This window comes from Parambassis ranga, chromosome 4 (genome assembly GCF_900634625.1).
Source record: "Parambassis ranga chromosome 4, fParRan2.1, whole genome shotgun sequence".
In the NCBI taxonomy this organism is placed as follows: Eukaryota; Metazoa; Chordata; class Actinopteri; family Ambassidae; genus Parambassis; species Parambassis ranga.
The window spans coordinates 4041874-4063393 of NC_041025.1; the positions used below are offsets into that span (position 1 = coordinate 4041874).

Here is a 21520-nt window from a genome sequence, read left to right on the forward strand (position 1 = left end):
ACTAGATGGGCGTGAAACTGTGCTGCAGAGTAATATTACAGTAACAACACCACCTGAAGTTCAGCACTCACACGGGCACTGTGAATTCAAGCTGGCAGAGGCACCAGCAAAAAAACATCACAGACCAGATGAGAAAAAACATGAATAATTCTGTTCTCATGATTAAAAGACCTGATTTCATTTCTGCATTGTGTCTCAGACAAGCTGGATTAGTTCATCTCTGAATCCATCTCTCCCCTTATGTCTGCATCTTCGTCCCGTCTTTTTCATCTCCGTCTGCTGGTGTGAGCTCAGTGTCTAATAGTGATGTGTCAGACATTCCCAGGGATAAGAGGAGAGGACCCTCCTGCAGTGCTTATTAGCTGTAATGCATTGCTCTCCACCGCTTTGATCAATGGAAGGGAGCATCTTAGTGCTCCCTTCCATTGGATTTGTTTCATGTCTAGAAATGGCTGTCTCTCTATCATCCTGCCTGGCTTAGTGTCCCTTAGAAATATGCATATATGTTCGTATTTAGTTGGTAAAATGTGCCGATAAGACATCATACTATATATATATATATATATATATATATATATGCTGCTACATGTGCTCCAGACAGCAGCTGGAAGTGTAAATGGGCCTGAAGCAGCTCAAACAGGTCAGGTTCATGAATAACAATGACAAGTTTTTTGGCATGTGGCCTCTGCACACCACCACACTAAGTTTTAATATTAATTTAAGGGTTTGAATGAATTTAAGGGTGCAGTATTTTTGGTGGCCCATACATAATGAAGCAAAATCACAAATATGAAGGTTGCCTTTAATGCTTGAATGAAACTCCTCTGCAGTCACTGACAGAAACCAATGGATCTAATTCCTCCTGAGCTGCTTTTCAAGCGTTTACTAGAGTTGTCTGCAGCTGCTGCTAGTTTGTGGTTCTTTCTGCCATCAGTCTCATCTTAAGCTGCCTTGAAGCTCTCTCTGGTCCTGTGAGTTTGGCAGCATTTAGCTGAATCTGAGCAGAGAGTATATTTTGTTTCTGCATTCTGTTCAGTATAAAAATACCAGCTAATCTACTCTGCAATCAATATTTCTGTGAAAACATGATACAATTGCCAGACTAATATATCAGTCAGGCTCTGAGAGATAAATATGTTGCCTTTAAACTGTGCTAAAACATCATATTTCTAGGTCCGACGTCAGAACTAGTCCCATTTCACCAATAAAACTACAAGCAGTCATATGTGCTGGTATTATTTATGTATAAAGAGGGATGTGTATGTGTGCACATGTGTGCAATCTAGGGTTTATAGTTAAATAACATTAAATATTTCCAAATATGTTCCTAATTAAACTGGCTGATAGGATACTGCCTACCCAACAGTCTTTTACCATTCAATAGACACATAATTGAATTGATTGCTTTGTGCACACTAACAAAAAATTGTTGATTTTGTTTAAAGCAGAATCTTAAATCTTTTCCTCTCCCAACTTGAGAAGAAGAGGACTGGTCATACTCAGAGTGCACTCAGGAGTTGCTGGTTTGTGTCCTCCTGCTTTACCTGTGTGAAGTGCTACATGACCTGTGTGAACATTATGAAATTGGGAGAAAAAAACCCAGCTGGCTGAGGTTAGGAGTTGAAAATAATTCTCCACTCTGTGTTTTCTGTTTCTTATTTGCTTTTTTTCCCTTTCTGTATACACAAGACTTATATTAAGTCCATCTTTGAGCAGAAAGCATCACTTTGACTAAACATGAACTGTTGCCTTTGTATTCAGTGGAACAGTGTGTTAGCATAACTGGCCGGCAGCAAAAGGCCGAGAGCTATCGGTGCAGGTATGGTCTGTGATGTGAAAGTGGAGTCCAGCATCCACTTCTTCCTCTAGTAATAAATTCATGAACCTTTCACACAGAAGCTTGTCTCAATGCAGGCCAACAAAGATGTTACAGAAGCGTGTTTCAGAATGCAGTGAAGCGGTCTATGGAGCTCTGCTGGGTATAGCTCGGTGTGGTGCTGATAGAATGGCGAGTTGTTCTCCTCTGTTCAATAACAGCCTTATTGCATGGTCCATAGAGCATTAAGTGTGAATGAAATATGTATAATACTCTATAGTATAGTAGGTATATGGAATACACTTACAATCATGTAAAAATGTACCTTAAAGATGAAAGAATGCCTTTTATTTTTTATAAATATCCATTCTATCTTTTAGAAAGTAGATTAATACACAAATGAATGTATGCAGCCATTTTAGTTTAGACATCCGTCTTGCTCTAAATGCCATATTATCAATAGGAAGGACTGAGAAAAGCAGGGATTAATGAATGGACCACAAATGAACAGCCCAGTTATTGAGCTTCTTGAAACTTGTTGGCATTGAACTTACTGTGTGATTTTTACGTCCCACTATTAGTCAGCCTGTAATGATCATTTTGCCAATAATACACTGCATGGATATCTGTTATGATTCATAATTCAGCCAGTTTACTGCACACTTAAGAGACATATGATGCAGAATGCACTTTTTCCTTGTGACAGGAAACACACGGTATAATATGTGAAAGATTATTCCAACACCCCCACCCCACCCACATTTCTAAATGAACCATTTAGCTTTTCATACTGTTCTAGTGGGAAAAATGCAACAAGCACCACCCCCTGGCTGATGAATAGATCTGCCTGAAAGTAGAGCTGTGTACAAAGTTTGATTGTTTTTTTGTTTTCTTTTTTTTCATGTCCTTACAGAACTAGGAAAATCTAATCCAAGCTTCAGCACACTTGAACTGACTTGACTGCAGTGGAATAAATAAATGATTGCATTAAAAAAATAACTCCTATGGGTGTGAGTAACCAATGCAAACTGACTACATAAATAGACTAATCAGAACAACTAAACATGTACTTGTTACCAATGATAATTTGGAAATGTAAACGTTCCTCATACATAGTAATTTTTGCAAATGTGGCCATGTTAGATTACACAGTCACAATGGCGTCATTTTCATGGCACATGGAACTTGTATTGATGATGAGTAAGGCCGCTGCATAAAGTCTTCTGCAGCATACTGCAAAGTGGTCACTCTGTGGTGTGTATGTGGAAAAATCTTAAGCTCCCTGAACCCCTAAAACAGTCTGACCCTTATGAATCCTGGTATGTGATGTTGGAATATGGAAGAAATAATTCACACAGAACCATCTGACCACATGAGTTTCATTTTTTTTTCACAAGTGTGATGCTTTCTACCAAACTCAAGCCTTTTTTTCCTAATTAGCCTCACTGATAAGTGGTTTTGTTATCACTAAACAGCTTTGTCGTCCCAATCCCGTCATTTCCGTCCACATTGTGTGTGAAAATGCTCTGCTTCTCTGAGAACAATTATGAATGTATCGTCAGGTTGATGTATCTTAATTGTCTCGTAGCTCTATTTTTGTCAAAAAATATCTCCTAACATTAGAATAGCATCGTTTATGTTGTTGCCCCCTCTGCCAATACATCATACACTATATTCTGTGATACATAGACATCAGTTGGGAAATCAAGCGGTTCCTCTCACTTCCTCAAACACTTAAATCCTGACAGTTTTTCATCTAAGTGGTTTGATGATTTCTGCCTGCCTCGCACATCATGGAGGCAACGGCTGGTCTTGCCTCTGTGAATATGTCAAGATGTCAGAGCCCTGCACTGATGCACACACACACACACACACACAAGAAACATCGCCCTGTAGAGCTACACTGTCAATCCAGGTTTCAGTTAATATCAGTGTCCAGTAATGGAAAGACTGTGATTTACAGAGCACAGACTCTACTCAGGTATTGATTTGTTGAGTTCTCGCTTTGGTGAACATTCACAGGATTAAGAAAAAAAAAGGGGGAGAAGAAGGGTGAAAGGAAAGGACAGGTGAAAAGGAGAAAAGATGAGTGTAATTTTTCATCTGCTTAAAAAACATCTTTGAAAAAACTTGGTCGTGTGTTAAATGTGTGTGTTCCAATATATTACAGATATATTACAATCAGTAGTTGCTGGTAATCAGACAATGTAAAGTTGCCACTCTTCTTAATTACTTTAAGGTGCAAATAGTATTAACTAGCATGTACAAAGTATGTTGAGATGGGCTTTATGTGGAGTGGGGGGGGGGTGGGGTCCCAACATCAAACACAATCATTCTCAAGCATCTTTTAATGAAGGGTTGACACATTGTTCTGGAGTATCTGCTAATGAAGTGATGTGGGTCTAAGCTTGAAGTGCTACAAGGGTCTTCTTTGTTCTTTATATTATAATTAACACACACACAAAAAAAATTATATTGAGGCTGTCAGGAAAGTATTGTGCTAATATTGCATCAAAGTGACAACTTTTCATTGTTCGTTGAGATTAGATGATCGTTTTTTATAAGAGGCAAGGCTGAAATGATATTAAAATGTATCTTTATTTATTTATTAAAAACAAGGAACAAAAATACCACATCATATTATGCTATTTAAAATTAACCAAAGCCAGGAGCTCCATACAGTTGTGAGCAATTGTTCAATTGCGAAACATACGATACAATATTTACTTTTTGTTTTTTGTTTTTCAAAACTACAGTAAAGCTAAAAAAAGGAGTCTTGCTTCACCAGGAAAACAGTTTACAAATGTGTTCCGGGCCCCTGAAGTGTTCTTGTAATGAATTGCATGTTCAGGCAGGGTTAAAAAAATGGAAGCGAAGCTTGTTGGAGATGCCATTGAAGCTAAAACAGGAACTTTATTGCATCAACAAACACGGGAAGCACAGACAACTTGAATGCAATGCCATGACTTCTCTACTCGTGGTCCAGTGCGAGGGGAATAATAAGTCAACTTTATGTGAAAGAATTCGTGTCTGGTCTGGGTTTGGGTTTTACTTCCCACCACCCCTTTTAGCAGACTGTGTCAGCCTCGCCCAAGCAGTTTTGTATTTTGGGAAACATTGGCAGCTTATTTCTCTGCACTGGTGCTTTGATCTATGGCTTCAACATCATTGTTTTTAGTGAAGAGGAAGTTCATTGTCATACCAAGTTAGAATAGATTGTGTACCTTTCACTGCTGTCCACCTGGTTATTTAGCTGGCACGGCTGCCATACATGTTTGTGTTGGTTATACTTCTAACCAACTACTGTTGTGCGTAGACTGTAAATAAATGGTAACAAACCTTCTATGAAGTTTCTTTTCCTCCATTCCTCTCCACCCTGACCTCCTCGTTCATCTAAGTTCTTAAGTTTTTTTTCCCACCCGTGTGTTGTTTTTTTTTTAACCCGTGGCCTTCTCCTCCTCCCCCTTCGCTCCCTCCTGTCTTGTCTCTCGTGTCATTCATCGATTATTAATCATCTTGTGGGCCTGGGATGCTGCTGTGACACTGTAGACCAGCTGCAACTGTTGACTTAATCTCTTCTTCAAAGAAAGCACAAGGGATTTTTTTCCATGGTTGCTGAACTTGTCCTCTCTGCTAAGGTTATAGATTATTTACAAAGTAGAACAAAGTATGGATCAGTTTCTGGGGGAACAGAGAAGTAAGCAGTATGCTTAGGTTAATAGGGTATACAAGATGCAACAGGCTGAGGAAATGCAGGTCAAAGCAGGTCTGTGATGGGTTGTGATTGTCGATTGTGGCTGATTGCAGATCCCATTTGTTTGTGAAGATGTTGTAGTTTACTATGACAAAGGGCGTGGAGTGTATGACTTTGTTTATCAACTCCACACTTTCCTCGTTCTACAATCCTGGCCATGGAATAACTGTTCAGGGAGGTGTTCTGGAAACATTGGGGACAGTCACAATAGAGTTAGTTTGTGGTCAATTTTACAGCAATTGATCAACATTTGTGAGCAAAGGGTAAATATGGATGGCAGACTATGGTCATGAATCATTATAAACCAGAGCTGCTTATTAGGACTCATTATAACAACCCAAAAAGAAACAAAATGTCTCTGATGATATTCTATCCTTGTTATTTATGTTTTTTTTTCTTTAGACTGCAAATAGACAGGGGACCATGGGCCAAACCAACATCATCCCTTACATCTGTTACCTAGCAACTGATGCTACTTTCCCCTTCTCTTCAAGCTAAAACAACATTCTAACCATTAGTTTTTATCTTTTAACATCGGAAGCAAACACACACACACACACAAAAACAGCCACTGTTTCTATAGTTCAACACAATTTTATTTATGTATTTTTTTAGAAGCTTACACACACTGGATCTAATAAAAACAAATTAGTAGGATGAAGAGACACAAAGCAATAAAATACCAGACTATTTTCTACAAATATAATATATTTCAAATATAAAGTCACTTCATAACAAAATTAAATTTCAAACTGTTCTTATCATGGTTACCAAACATTCAGAGGATCTGTGACAGAGGAACTTTATATACTATGGCCTCTACAATGGCATAATGCTTATTGAGACTGGAATTCCACCTCCTTCAAAATCAGTTTTACTAGAATGAAGCAGAAGAATTAATATCTGTAAACAATTTTTTCCACCATTTTCTGGCTCCCATGGCAACAATCCTGCCCGAAACAACATTATGCTCTGCATGCATGCACGCATAGGATGGTTCTAGCAGTCTCTCAGAAGTGGACCCCGTCTTACACTTTTCCTGCTAGGCTGAATATACTGTATTTATTACTGTAGTATTACAGTATAATACACACAGTATTACTGTACTTTATTATGTGACTCCCAACACCCGACGCTCAAAGAATGTTTGCCCATGTTTTGAAATACCATTTTTTTTTATTGATAGCTGTGTTGATCCAGTGATTAAATCTTATCATACAGTAACCCAGTTTTACTTCAGTTGGAATGGATGCATGCTCTAGATGATGTATGATGAAACTAATTTTATGAACTTGACAGCACATCACATGAGGTAGCTCACTCAGCTTGTGGTACAAAGTGTTGTTACGTAAGGATACAGACTGCTAGCTGTGTAACGTGCTAACTTTAAACGATATCGCTGCAACACAATGTGTTGTAGAGCATGTATGTAGCGCAGACATGCCCAAAGTCTGGCATATTTTCACTGGCCTGAAGCCTCTGTCATATAATCAGTAATATGTGGCCCGCCAGTACTGTACTGTACTGCAATTTTTTTACAATTATTATAGATGATTTAAGGCTGTAGAACCCCTCACTACACATTTTATACACCTTTCTCAGACAGGCAATAACATTTTCACACTTTTCTCTCTTGTGTAAATACTCTCAAAGTTCAAACCTTCGTAGAAAAATAAGTCAAGTGTTATAGAATAAAACCAAAACGGCACGGAGGAGATTGATTGAAAGTTTTGATTTAAATTTCACAGAATAATTTATTTGCATTCATTTTTTTTCCATTTACCCAAGTCAGACAGTTTTTAGTTCTACCTGCTGACAGCATAGTAAAAAAAGGAAAATAAAAGGAAATATAAAAAAGCAATCCCCTGGTCGCCAGCATTTAAAATTCATGCTGGCCCATATTTTTTTACGTCAATGTGGCCCCCTGTGGCCAAAAAGTGTGGGCACCCCTGACAATAAGGCACAATGGCATCATTGTTAGTTCTTTATGTGCTGTAAATTTATACATACATCGTTAAAACAGTTGGTGTCAGAATATTTTTGCATATTTTGCTCAAGTGCCATACAGTCAACAAAGTCTTCAGTCATTTTTCAGATGCATAAAAAGGAAGATTTTATTGTCAGTAATCTCTTAGTAAAAGCCCCCAGACGGACTAAAAAGTCTTTAATAACTGTGATGTACATTCAAAGGCTTAATTTGTAATTAGTTAGCACAATCAGGCTGTTCCATGTGTTAAATATGCATGCATGAAAGTGTAGACTGCTTTCTTCAGGAGTCACATGTTGATGAAGCTGCACTCGCCTGAGATCTCCAGAGCCATTAACGCTTTTGTCCCTTTGAAGATTTACTCTCAAAAGCTCATCAGTAAGAATCATAAGAGAGGACAGTAATTGGCCTCCTTTGGATGTTTTATGTATGCGCTTTTGCAGACATGATTATAACGTTCGGCTTAGTATTGGCTAGGATTGCATGAGGACATAAATGAAGAGCCCTATTTTTTAAGCAGGACACCCAAGTGGATTTTTTATTTTTTTTACTGACATACACACAGATGTACTGTTGCACTGCCAAATTGCATGCAAGTGACACCATTTCGGTGTAAAAGCTCTGTGTTTCTGCATGTTAATTTTCAGCTTCACAGTAAATTGGGACTAATATAGAAAGTGCAGATGTTGAAACTATGTAGAGGTGTTTTTTTTTTCTAAACCTAACCAAGTTTCCTGTCATTCTGCCCCTGTTTTTGTATTTTATTTTTATCCCTTATTTGCTCCACCTTCCTTGTTTGCTCTGTCTTCTCCTCAGCTCCATCGTGTCGTAGTCAAAGGTAGAGCCATTAGAGGAGTTAAAGCGACACAATGGACAGAAAGAGGGATGATCATTGCTCCCTGCTGCCCGGATAGGGTGCGTCCTGGCTGGGCACCCTGCTCTCCTGTGCTGCTGGAGCTCCCCAGTGCACCAGCATGTTCCTCAGAAAGGGACGCTCATTGCGCCCTGCTTCCTGGGGATTGGCACAGCTGTTTCAGAAAGCTGATCGGACACTCCTGCACAGAATGCACCAGTGTGTGCTGGTGATAGGCACAGCAGACTATAAGTGGGATTTTACACCTGCAGTTCTGTCCTATTGACCACCGAAAAGGCCGAAAATTCGATTTTTTTTTCCTAATCACATAATTTAGCCATTCATACATACGGTATATAATATGAAATCACTTTCTAGCAGCACTGTTTACTGCATTCAATGTCACCTAGAATGACATGTCGTCTATTTATTAGATACTTGATGATCCTTGTTAAAAAATCCCTCTTCAGTCATGATATCCATCCATACCCAGCACATAATGAGCACTTATTGTGCTGTATGTAGTATAAGGAAAAAAAGCCACACAATGAGCTAAACCATTGATGCACCTGCAATCCAGATCTGATTCTCTTTCTGTCTAATGTAGGTAAATCCAACAATCTCACTTGCCCTCAGCTACGCTTATACTGGCTGAAAGGATCAGACTTCCTCTCAATTGGTAGTCAGTCCACTAGATCTAGAAGCTGGAGGAGAAAAGGACAAAAAAGAAAGAAAGACATAATAACAATGGCAACATAGATAACAGTTGCCCAAAACATACGCACACAGCTTTGTCCTGGATGGATGAGACCTGTGAAGGACGGTGTGTCTCAGCACTAAGATAAGAGTGCAGGCTGATCAGACCCTGCTGCCCATAATGATAACTGAGAGATGAAATAAACAACATCCAAATTTAACATGTCCCAGGCTCCGCTCTGTTTTTGTTATGATCTCCATCTCTCTTCCGCTGTGATGAATAGCACATTGTTAAAACGGTAAAACAGGTAACAAACTGTGTTTCTGAATTCCTGTCTTAGAGGCTGCTGCCAATGAAAGGTCACTTAAAGTGACACTGGCTTGGGGTATTTGCCAGTATTATCAGCATTAACCCTTACGTTGATCAGCTGTTTTCACTTGGAGCTTTTTGGGGAGCACATAGCCTCTTTTTTGTCTGTTTTCTCTGATCCTTCAGCACTGACTATTTTCACCTGCGTACTAGATTTATGATGTATAGTTAGGTCCATCTTTAGCAGCAAAGTATCTCTTAAATGCGCCATTTGCATTCACCTCACGTATACAGTGTGACCGAAATTTCATTAATTAATCTGCTGTCCACAATCTTCTGTTAATTAGCAGATTCTTTTGCACCGATTTGTGCTTATTTTTACTTTTTTTCACTCTAGCTGGTTTGTCCAGAGAGGCTGGAGGAGCTCTGACATCTCTACTGGTTCAGCCCATCTCTTCCTCCTTGGCAAAGACGTTACTGTCCTCTCCATCCACAGGGCAGGGAGACTCCTGCGTCCCTCTAGCCATGCCTCCAAACACAGGTAAACATTCAACACACAGCAGAAGTCCTGCTGAATCACAAATTACAATATCACAAGGATCTGTACATGCTTGCAGCAATGTATTACTCAGCGGTGTGAGGCATTAGATTGACAGGACAATTTAGGCCGCCTTTGCTGTGATTCAGGTGTTAGACAGGACTATTGTGATAAAGGAGAAACTGTGACTGAAGGCAAAACTCTTGATTTACAATTTGATCATAATCCCTATCACTCCCTAAGGTCATGAATTTAACACAGCATGAATCATGGATACAAACAGCTTAAATAGGCTTCCATCACTGGGTGGATAAGTTCATTCGGCTTAGGTTTAGCGGCCCAGATATCTGGGAAGAATTTAAGGAAGGTTTTTTTAAGGCATCTAGGCCGGATATGCCCAGAATGAGTAGAGATATGGACACTGCACCAAACACAATCCACCAAATGTGGCTACTGTGTTTGGTCTACTTCTTAGACTGACTGTGTCAGGTTGTGGTAATAGAAACAGAAAATGATGCTGTCTCTGTCAGCAGGTGAGTTCATTCATAAAGGATAAAACATTCCATTAATGAGTGTTAGGCATGGGTAAGCAGTCTTGAGTGTATTATCGTCTGTCCTACAGATGTCCTGATGCAATCCAATTACAAGCTTTGTAGGGCTCCTTTCAATCATTTTGAGTGCAGACCAGGGCATGTCACAATATGGCTATAATTACACTGAAGATGCCACTCTTTGATTTGATTCAGACAACAGTTGAGGTGTTATTCAATTAACCAGTTAGCCAATTAAATTATTTGGGAGACATCAAGCATTCCTTTGGTCTAGTTTCTGTAATGGCAGGGTTTCTCTCTAAGTATTTCTACATCTGGTTTTGGGCAAATGAAATGAATGAATTGATCTTTGATACTGATTGATATTTCTGATGGTATTTAGAGCAATATTTTGTGATTCAAGTTAACATTTAGTTCCAGCAGTACCCTACAGTAGTTGCCGTCTGTGTGTGTGTCTGGGGGAGCTGTTGTTTTTGTATCACTCCGCTCAATCTAAATGGATTACTTTTATCACCCGCCTACAGTACCTCTGCTGGCATATCAGTCACACTCTATGGTGACTCATGGAGTTCATAACCTGGAATTTCCAGCAAATATCACTTGGTTAAGTCACACATGTGACCTGAAAGTTCCTTCTCCACTGCATCCTCGAAAATCCACTGGAGGTGGATCAGAAACAGCAAGTAGATTTCTTTGCCATTGTAATAAGATTTAATAACTGAACAAATATTTATTAGATTTTGGTCAGTTCCAACTCTAAGCATTCAAAAATAACAACAGTTAAAGAAAGCACTGAAATGGTGATGGCTTCAATTACTCTTAGAAATGTTATTACATTAACAAACTAAGCTTAGGAAAGAATGTTGCATCCATGTCATTGAAATACTCAACAACATCTTCAACTGTCACAAAATGCCAGGGAGGTGTCCAGGAAGCATCTGAAACAGATGCCTGAGCCACCTCAGCTGGCTCCTGTCGATGTGAAGGAGCAGCAGCTCTACTCCGAGCTCCCATTGCACACTGAAGGTCCTGGTTCGATGAAGCCAACAGGACAAAATCATCTGCAAAAAGCAGAGATGAAATCCGGCCCCTCCATAAAAATTATAAACAGAATCAGACAAAGGGCAGCCCTGCCAGAGCCCAACATGCACCGGAAAAAGGGCTGACTTACTGCCGGCAATGCGAATCAAACTCCTGCTCCAGGTCATAGAGTATGTGCTATATTGGCCTTTATTCATCAGCCAATAAGATTGGCACTTGTTGAAGCTGACATATACTTAATGTGTCCCTAGTAGATACATCAAAGAGACGTAAGTATGTCAGTGATTATATAACAGGTCCACGATGCAGAATTTTTTAATAAGCATAGTTGCTGTCCACTAGCATTGTTGCTAAAAGCAAGCCCGAAAAACAATCGAAACTGAAGTTCATCACTACAAGTTAAATGCCCACTTTAGTTAGTGAAATCCTCTACAGGAAAAACTTCATGTTTTCTGCAATCAGACAAAATATGTGTATATGTCAGTATCAGCAATCAGCCAAAAGTACTGTATTTTCACGACCATAAGGTGCACCTAAAAGTCTAAAATTTTCTCAAAAGTCGGCGCCGTGCGCCTAATAATTCGGTGCGTCTTGTATATGGGTTGAGTACCAGACACAGGGACGTGATACGTAAACTACGTACACTGGCAGCAATTCACCAATCAGCTGAAAGCTACGTTATACGTACACTACGTACGCTAGCAGCGATGAACCAATCACCTGGATACTACGTCGGGGCAGAAGTCAGTGTTCGCTGTTGTTCTCGGTTGCCATGGTAATGGACTGAAACTTCTGCCTATGGAAGAGGAAGACGCTGCCTAAAGAAAAGTCTCCAGCAGGAGTCGTCGTTAAGGAGGAGACGAGGAGAAAATGAGTGGCTCAGGGAGGTTTATGTGAAGAGACCGGATGATTTTTTTCACGCATCACCCTCGCTGCTGATCTGCGATTCGGAGCTTGCCATAATCCCGGGAGGGTTAACGAAGAACTCCAACCGCTGGACATCGGCGTAAACAGGGTGTTCAAAGTAAAATTGCGAGCAGCGTGGGAGCAATGGATGGCAGACAGCGAGCACAGCTTTACTGGGAGGCGCGGCAGCAAAACAGAAAATTGTATATACACATTTCAAATTGTTATGCAAAATAATGTGTGAGTAACAAACCAATCAGCTGCATCTGTATTATGTAGTTATTGCGAGCTACAGCGCTATATGCAGCAAGTAATCAAACTATATACAAAGTCATAACAATAAAGTTCCACTTAACTCACTGTTTTGCTCCTGTTACCTTTTTATTTACGTACTGGTATGTTTTAGCGTAGCGTGCGCCTTATAATACAGTGCGGCTTGTGTATGTGTCAAATACAGAAATAGACCCTGTAATTGAATTGCAAAACTTCAATACTATCATAACTATTTCTTGCAGAGGGAGATGGTGTAGGCATTGAAGCTTAACATACATTGAAATCCAAGCCTGTGGAGTTTTGGCACAATATGGCACAAGACAACTGTTCAAGGTCTGATTTGGGAAAGAATATAGGCAGCTTTGGCCTTCATATCGCCACAGTGTGTCAAACCTCTTGTGAAATGATATTGCAGCTGGAGGGTTTGTGCATTTCTTGAGTGATGTTAGTCTGGTGGAACTAGGCGCCCAGTGTCCCAACACTGGGAGGGCCTACATTAGTGTGAAATGTTTTCACGTTTTACAAAAACACTCCAAAACACTAAAACCTGCAGTATGTTGATGGTGGATGTTCCCTTGCCAAAGTTGTCTTTTATTATGGAATAAACCATTAAATGCTCTCACTGTAAATGTGAAGGTGTTCCATCATTGGCTGGCCAGCTTGTGGTGTTCGGATCAGTGGTGTCAACGGGTGCAAACCCCAGACCCCTGAGTGAACATCAGCACCATTGCTTATTCCTAACAAGGACTTCTGCAACTGTATCGGTCCCATGGTTTGATGATGCAATACACTTATATGCTTCACTCTGGCGTTCCAGCATTAACAGGGCCATGTGTTGTATCTAGGGCATGTATTATCAACGAAATGGGATGATTCCATTTGAAAAATGACATAGAGAAGTGCTACACAGCACAAAAAGCAGCTTTTAAAGGATCTGCAGCTAACATTTTTCATAAAGTGGCCACAAAAGATTTTAATCTTTTTACATACAAGCACAAAAGTTACAATACAACAGCACTGTCAGCAGAGGGAGGATGTTAAGACGTCGAGGTGGGCGGATGCGTGCACTGGATTATATGTGCCTTTATCAATAACTTACACAGTGTACATTGTGTACTGTAGATTTTTTATACTCGGAAATAATCATCTCCTTGAAGACCATCATGTTTCACATGCTGTTTATTAAGAACACCAGCCAATGTTTTCATACCAGACAAAACAATATAGGCCTCAATAGAATATTGGCACATAATAACTTGTTTACACATTGTACTAAGCAAAGGCAACAACAAACATTCAGTTGGTATGGTAACGTTATCATCATGGAAAGTATTTTTGAGTCTCTAAATGCTGTTTAAAAGACTTTTTCAAGCCATAAGGCAGACATTGAACCTGAAGAGAGGCCATATCTGTTGACCCTCTGTGCCGATAAAGAAAGACCAGCAGGAATAAAGGAAAGGCGGAATGATAGCAAGATAACATTTAGTCCATATGTTTGAATCGGTGCTCTGTTCAGAGGCTTGTATAGAATGTGGCTCTCTCTCACACACCTTTTTCATTGCATTCCTTAGCTGCATGCTGTCCTTGCTCTTGTTGTTTTGAGCTGTTTAATTACTTGAACTATTACATTGAGGAAGAGCTTTAAAACGTGGCTTAGCTCTTGGGCGCGCCTTTTGGTCAAGTCACATCAATGAGACACAGTTGTTAATTAACATACTGTGAATGAGGTGAAAAAGGAGACAGAGCTTTAACTGCAGGAACAATTAACATTTCAACGAATGAGTGTGAGCCAATGGAATGAAGTGAAAGCTTTTCACTTGATTCCTTGATTTTTCACATATCCCCTGAAATACAGTAAAATGTGAGCAGATCAGTACATGGCCGTGAGAAAATGCTTTTGATATGTATGACACTTGCTTCTTCCCAGAGTATACTAACATAAAAGAAGAAACCAAAAATCTGCAACTGCAGCCACATGTATACCAGAAAAGTAATTTCACTCATATTGAAAGGGAGGCTTGTCTCCGTTTGTGCAATCCACATACAAATTAAAGCAATATAAAATATATATAAAGAAATATGCAGCAAGAGAGTTTAATTTCCTTTGCCAGGAGGAGAAGAAAAGATGGAAAAAGGACAGCAGGGATATTTTCCCATTATTCAAACTGGGCAGAAATATATTAAGAGGGGGTTGCAACACACTTCAACCTCTTGCTGTTTTTATTTTATTTGTAACTAATGTAATTTAAAATATATGGTATGAATATTATTGCTGTCACACCAGTAAAACAAAGACTACAGTAACCATGTTAAGAGTCCACATAGGCACAACTTGACCAGGCGAAGCCTGCATTACTTCTTTAGGTGAGAATAGTCACGTTTGCAGCAGTCAACCAGACTCTAAAGACATATGCCAGAATGGACACCATACCGTAGTTGAGGTGCCGAGGTCCCAGGAGATGTTCTTAGAAATGTGCCGAAAACAGTTTTGGTCTTCATTGGTAATTTCCTTTAGAGGGGGCGAATATTAAGATACCGTAATTAAGATAATTCTTGTCTTCAAAAATGTGTTATCTGTGATATCTGTGATTTCAGTGTGGAACTTTGGTCATAGTTTTATACAGTCTATAGCTCTCAAACACATTAAGCAGGTGAGAAGTTTCACAAATTATCTCCAGACGAGGCAAACTCGTGAAGCTATGCAGTGAGAAACTGCCTTTAATGAGCATGAGATCCTTTCAAAAGCAGCTAACATCTTTGACACAGGTGCTAACTGCTATTTGCTTGTTGATATCTGATGATTCATTGATCTGATTGGTTGGAGTTGCTTCTGTTTAGAGAGGGTTTTCCAATTTCACATGTATATTACCAAAAGTATTTGCTCACCCATCCAAATGATCAGAATCAAGTGTCCTAATCACTTGGTCTGGCCACAGGTGTATAAAATCAAGCACTTAGGCATGCAGACTGTTTTTACAAACATCTGACAATCTGATGGACGAGTCTGGGTTTGGAGGTTGCCAGGGGAACGATACATTTCGGACTGCATTGTGGCAACTCTGACATTTGGTGGAGGAGGAATTAAACTGAGCAGGAGGGCTGAAGCATCAGCTCTTACTTGTTTACAGCTCTGTCCTTTCATCCCTTCCTAGCAGACTTCACTCCCATTCAAACTCTAACGATGGGCTGTTAACTAGTCCTACGCAGGGCCCTGACACAGTTTCTGGTCATTAAGTGACCATTGACCAACAACAGGGATCTTAGTCATATGAAATTCTGCAAGATCCACCCACAGAGATCCTGAACACAAATTCCCAAGCAGAACAGCACCATTCAGTTCCACAAACACATCAGTGGAAGGGGGTTTGAGGGTCTGGTGGTCTAGACTGACTGGTTGCCACTGTCAGAGCATTCAATGATTCAGGTCTGTATCGATAAGTCCTCTTTTACTGTCAACTGTTGGGAGTTGAATGTTTTTATAACTCACCCTTATTAAATATATTCTGACTTAAAATTATCCACAATTATGGGCATGAAAGCTTTGAGTGACAGGCAGGTGCCGTAATACAGTGTGAGCATCCTGCTTCTGTGACTGCCTACCCACCTCAGCTCCACTCATGCTCCCCCTCTCTGTCCATATTTGGAGTTTTTGCGGACTGACGCTCCCACCAAGTCTTAAAACAGCACTTCATAAATAAATGTCACAGAATATTCGCCCATAGTTTTTCCAGTCAGCGGTTTAACCACACTGCCACCTTCTGCTCCTTCACCTCCTGAGTCTGAGCCCTCCGTCTTTCGCTTGAGCTTCCACTCCATCGCCATCTCTTGTTGCCGGCGCGTTTGGGCATAGTACATGTGTACGCCCTGTCCATTTCCATTTATTCTTCTATAAATCTGAGCAGCTGGTCACTGACTGGAACACTGCATTCTGCCCTTTTCCAATGTTGTGCTGATAAGAGTCACACATAAACTTCCCCACACACACACAGTTCATCACTGTTATGCACCCATGCGGCCCGACTGAGTGACACAGACAATCACTGATGCACTGCCAAAAAGCACTGGCCAAAGACATGAGTAGTATCGATCTCCCTGTGCAGGTTGGCCAAATAGCCATGTGTGTGACATGGTGTTTGAGCCGTGCATATTTTGTGTTATGTTCCAGTTCTGAGAGGGGTGCTTCTGTTTGTGGAGTGCACATTTTGTTAGTTATTTGTTTGTTTATGTCAATGGCTCTAAAGCAGGAGTCTCAAACTAGCGTCCCGCGAGCCGATATTTTGTGGCCCCCCACATGACATCAAAGTTTAGTTTTCCACACACACTTATTTGCTGAGGCTTGCCGTGTGCGTTTTATTTTTATTATTAATTGCCCCGTCAGTATTTCTCTGATATTTAGTTTGCTAGTGGCAGCCACAGTTCTGCTCGGCGTGTCGTTTCTGTCTCTGCATGCTCGCGCATTTCTCCGCTGCAGAGGAGTTCCGCCCCCCCGACACACACACAGGCGTGCGCACACACATGTGAGCGTACTGCACCAGCAGAATCAGAGCACACATTGAAAACTGTGTCAAGCGACGCGCTTTCTGTTGGACAGTTCTCAGCAGCCTAGCCATGCTGGTATGTTGACAGTGTTTGTTTTCAGGTGCGGCGTGATCTCTGTGCGCATGTAGCAGTGCTCCGTCAGAATATAGTCCCAGAATGGATCAAAGTAGGAGGTTCCCGTGTGTTAATCAGCATTTCCATTTGTGCTCGCTGCGAATACGCATGAAGTACTTGGAATTTCTTTCTTTCCTTTTAATCAGGATGCTAGCTGAATAGAACACGTGTTCTCAGTAGCTGCCCTCACTGTAAACAAGCGCCAGTGAACAACTTCTTTTCATGTTAAAGCAGCTGGACATATTTTATTTCATTTCTATTCACAATTGAGTTTGTTATACTAGCCTACATAAATGTCATTGTCTGTACTGTATCTCCAAAGGTACAGCAAATCACCCATTAAGGAATATGACATGCAGTTTATTTAGTAAACAATGTTTAGCTTTTAGTCTTAGTGAAACTGAGGGAAATTCAGGCCCAGGAAAATTGCCTCTTATCAATTAATCGTTAATCGATCAAGGTCATTCAACTAATGATTAATGAATGTATCAATAATTTGCATCCCTATTCTGACCTGTTATTAATAAAGATTGAGACAATTTGAAACCCCTTTTTTTAATGCGGCCTTAATGCGGCCCAGCCTCATCCAAACTCAACTTACCCCGGGTAAGTTGAGTTTGAGACCCCTGCTCTAAAGACAGACGTGTGTAGACTGAGCTTAATGTATATCTAATGGTTCTGCAAGGTAGGCTTCATTTTGAAGTGTTTCCATTACCTCAAATGAGTTTGAAAAAGAGAGAGCGAAGGGGAACAACAGAGGGAGAGAGACAAAAGGGAAGACAAAAAAGAGAGAGTGAGAGAGATGTAATCTGTCTCCAATCGATTGGCTGCACCTCTGACCACTCTGGGGATCTCGGTATCATTTGTTTCCATCTGTCTGCCGCCTTTTTTTTTTTCTTTCCTTTTCTCCTTTTTTTTTTTTCTCTCTTTTAATTCCCATTCAATTAAGGCTAGCTATATTGGCTGCCCATTGGTTAATTGCTCAGGGGCCCTCCATGGAGATCGCCAGAACTTAACGAGATGACACGGTCAACCTCACAGCACTCTTTAGATCTGTGTGTATGTGTGGGCGAATGCGTGAATATCTGTCTGTGTGGTTTTCTTCTTGTGTTGATAAATACTGTCAGCCATTTTAACCCTTCATAATGTACTGTCATTTTATTTATTTGGTTTTTATATATATATAAATATTAAACAAAAAATTACAAATATTAACAAAACATTCACATGTACAGTAAATCTTTGTGGTTAGGTGTACATGTATAACCACAGGTTAGCCAATAAAACTAGGGATGTCCTGATCAGGTTTTCTTACCCTTGAGTCCGAGTCATTTGATTTTGAGTATCTGCCAATCCCGAGTCCCAATCCGATACTTATAGGGTTCTCTACAAAGGCAAATGGCAGGTCACTCATTGTGCTCATTTTTGCTTATCTTGGCTGTGATGTCCTGCGCCTTCACACTGTCATGGGGCTTTTTTTTCTGGCTCCTCTTCAAACCTATTACCTGTTACTGCTCTTGTTTCTTTTTGCATAAGCAAAGCTGTGTGTGTATGTGTGTGTGTCCCGAGGAGCGCTCGCAACCACACCAACTACCCATTTCCACGGGCACAATACTTCAAACTGCTCAAAAGGCATTGGCAGGCTATAAATACACAAATTTGGATTTCGCAAAAGAAATCTGAGTCTTGAACCTAGAACAAGCCAGAGAGTCATTGATAACCCTAATACATCTATACCCGTGTACTGATCAGGAGGTAATGTCCGATTCCGAGTGATGTAATTGGTCCCGATTTCTGATTATGTGATTGGAACTGGACATCCCTCATTAAAACTGCAAGATTAGGTTAAGGCATTGAAATCTCTCCCCATTGGTTACTATGGAGGCAAGTACTTGCAATATTTGTAAAATCTTAAATTCATGCAAATCTTGCAAGGCTCTAGTCTATTTTCATGCTGCCAAACCACGTGTGCTTCAGACCAATCAGTGTCCAATGAGGAAGTATGTGTTTTCTTGGCTGTGAAGAGGGACCCTTTGCCCTTATTAACCCATTACCATGCTAACTGCTACTTGTTGATTTTTAAAGATTCACACCGAGATATTGTTATTCCTCTTTGGAGATTTATTGATCTGATTGATACTGGTTCTTATGTGATAGTTGTCGGTTCATCGAATTATTTTGTATTTTTTTTAGATGTATTTTTTTTATTTACTTGTCTTCACCAGTTTTCTGAGAGGAGACATCCACCTCTGTCACAGCTTCAGCTGTTTCTAAATTGATTTATTCACTGAACACAACCTGTCCCCATCAGGCCTCCAGGCTTTGGCTGTGACTCTATCTGAGCGGTTTGTCTGTTGACCAGACAATTACCAGGCTAGTCCATCACTATCTCTAAGGCGGGTTGCAAGCCCCTGTTTACCCCGGAAAGGTTGATTTATTGCACACACGTACCGAGGATCTTAAATGCAGACATACAAGCACAGCCTTCCAGCTTTGTGTTAAAGGAATGTTCAAAGTCCTTGTTGGATATGAAGCCAGAAGCTTTGCAAGTGTGTGTATATTGCATAAAATTATTGCAGTGACTGTGTTGGAAAAGTTGACCCTTCACAACAGTGATGATTTGTTACCATTTAACACAAAAGATATTCATTGCTGATGTTAGGCCTGGCTCCAGTATATATTTAACTGAACTTCAATTTGATCCTGAGAGTTTTAGGGGGATTTGAGATCAGGACTCCTTTATTTAGAAATCAGCATGGGTCATTTGAAAAGGTCATAAGTTGCCTTTCAGGGTAAACAAAACAAGTGTAACAAGTGCAACAGTTAAAATTCAGTCACCTTCATTTACATTTAATCCAAGAGAAACCTGTTTATTATCAGAAACTTGACTTTCTTGCTCTAAATATATTCAATAAATAAATAAAGAAATCCCAGTATGAGTGCTGCAAGAGCCTAGAGGAGCATCGGTAATAACACCTAATGGACATCCAAATGAGAATACTGGAAGTTAGTTAAAGCTACATTTTTTTAACATGTGGTTGTGGCCCAGTTGCAAGTTTGAGGACATTTATAATCTAATTTGTAATGGTTTTTGTAAAAAGTTCTTAAGTTTCCAAAACTGGAATAAATGATCACTGTCTTGTATGACCTGAACACATCACTTATATTGCTTGCATCCGATCGCAGTGGTTTTAATTGGAGATTGGAGAAGAAAATGGGGAAATAAATTAGAATGTGTAATTCCACTGAAAATTGCAGTTTGATTGCTGAAGCTGTTGAAACTACATGGCACAGAAATTGTGAGTAAAGCAGGAACTGAATCATTTACCCCCTATTTTAGACGTAACCGTGCTAGTGAAAAGAAAGAAAGAAACAAGTGTGAGTTCAGGGATATCATCACACTAACAACAGGAAGCACAGCATACAATGTTATACCAAATATATTCCAAATGTAAATGCAATTTGTGTTTATGCTGATGTATATAAGTTGTTAATTAATTATTAATTGTTTAATTACATATTTGATTTTTTTTTCTAGCTAGCTATTTCATTTCCATTTACGATACATTATGTTTTTATAATAACTTACAAATTAGAGCAGAAAATGTTTCATATCCTCATCATAAGCTGAAAAGCATTATATTACCAGTATGCTTTTCAGTCTCTCTCTATAAGTATAAAAAACGTCATAGCTGGAAAAATGGGTTTTCAGCAGTTCAACTGTTCCTAAGTTTCTCCTCTTAATATTTTAACACATGCATTTTCTTTCCTCTCTGCTCTCTGTCTGTTTCTGTCTCTCACCCACTGAGAACAAATGCCAAAAGTGTACCAAATTTCCATGGCAATTACATTGCGAGGCTGCAGAGGGAGAGGCGAGCGAAGCAGAACAACTTGAAATGGCTTTATAGAAAGGACTCCCAGGTCCTTTAATTACACCGCTATTGATTGCTATGTGCAGGTTTTCCACATTGACTCGCTGCTTTCTCTTCTCAACTCTGCATTTAATACCCAGCAGAGAACGGCACTGAGCAGCTTATGAGTTTAGACTCTATGATTATATATCAGCTCTTTTCATTATATGGCACTGGTGGTTTAAACGTATGGGTCCATAGGTAATAATAATAAACTTATTGTAAAATGTG

At 39.9% G+C, this 21520-nt stretch overlaps 1 protein-coding gene across 1 annotated transcript in view; it reads left to right on the forward strand.

The window, feature by feature from the left end:
- Positions 1-21520, forward strand: part of naaladl2 (N-acetylated alpha-linked acidic dipeptidase like 2) — a 282516-nt gene that overhangs the window by 105353 nt on the left and 155643 nt on the right. Inside the window, exon 7 of the mRNA XM_028404275.1 lies at positions 9814-9957. Coding sequence (XP_028260076.1) covers positions 9814-9957 — 144 coding nt within the window. The remainder of the gene's footprint in view (positions 1-9813; positions 9958-21520) is intronic.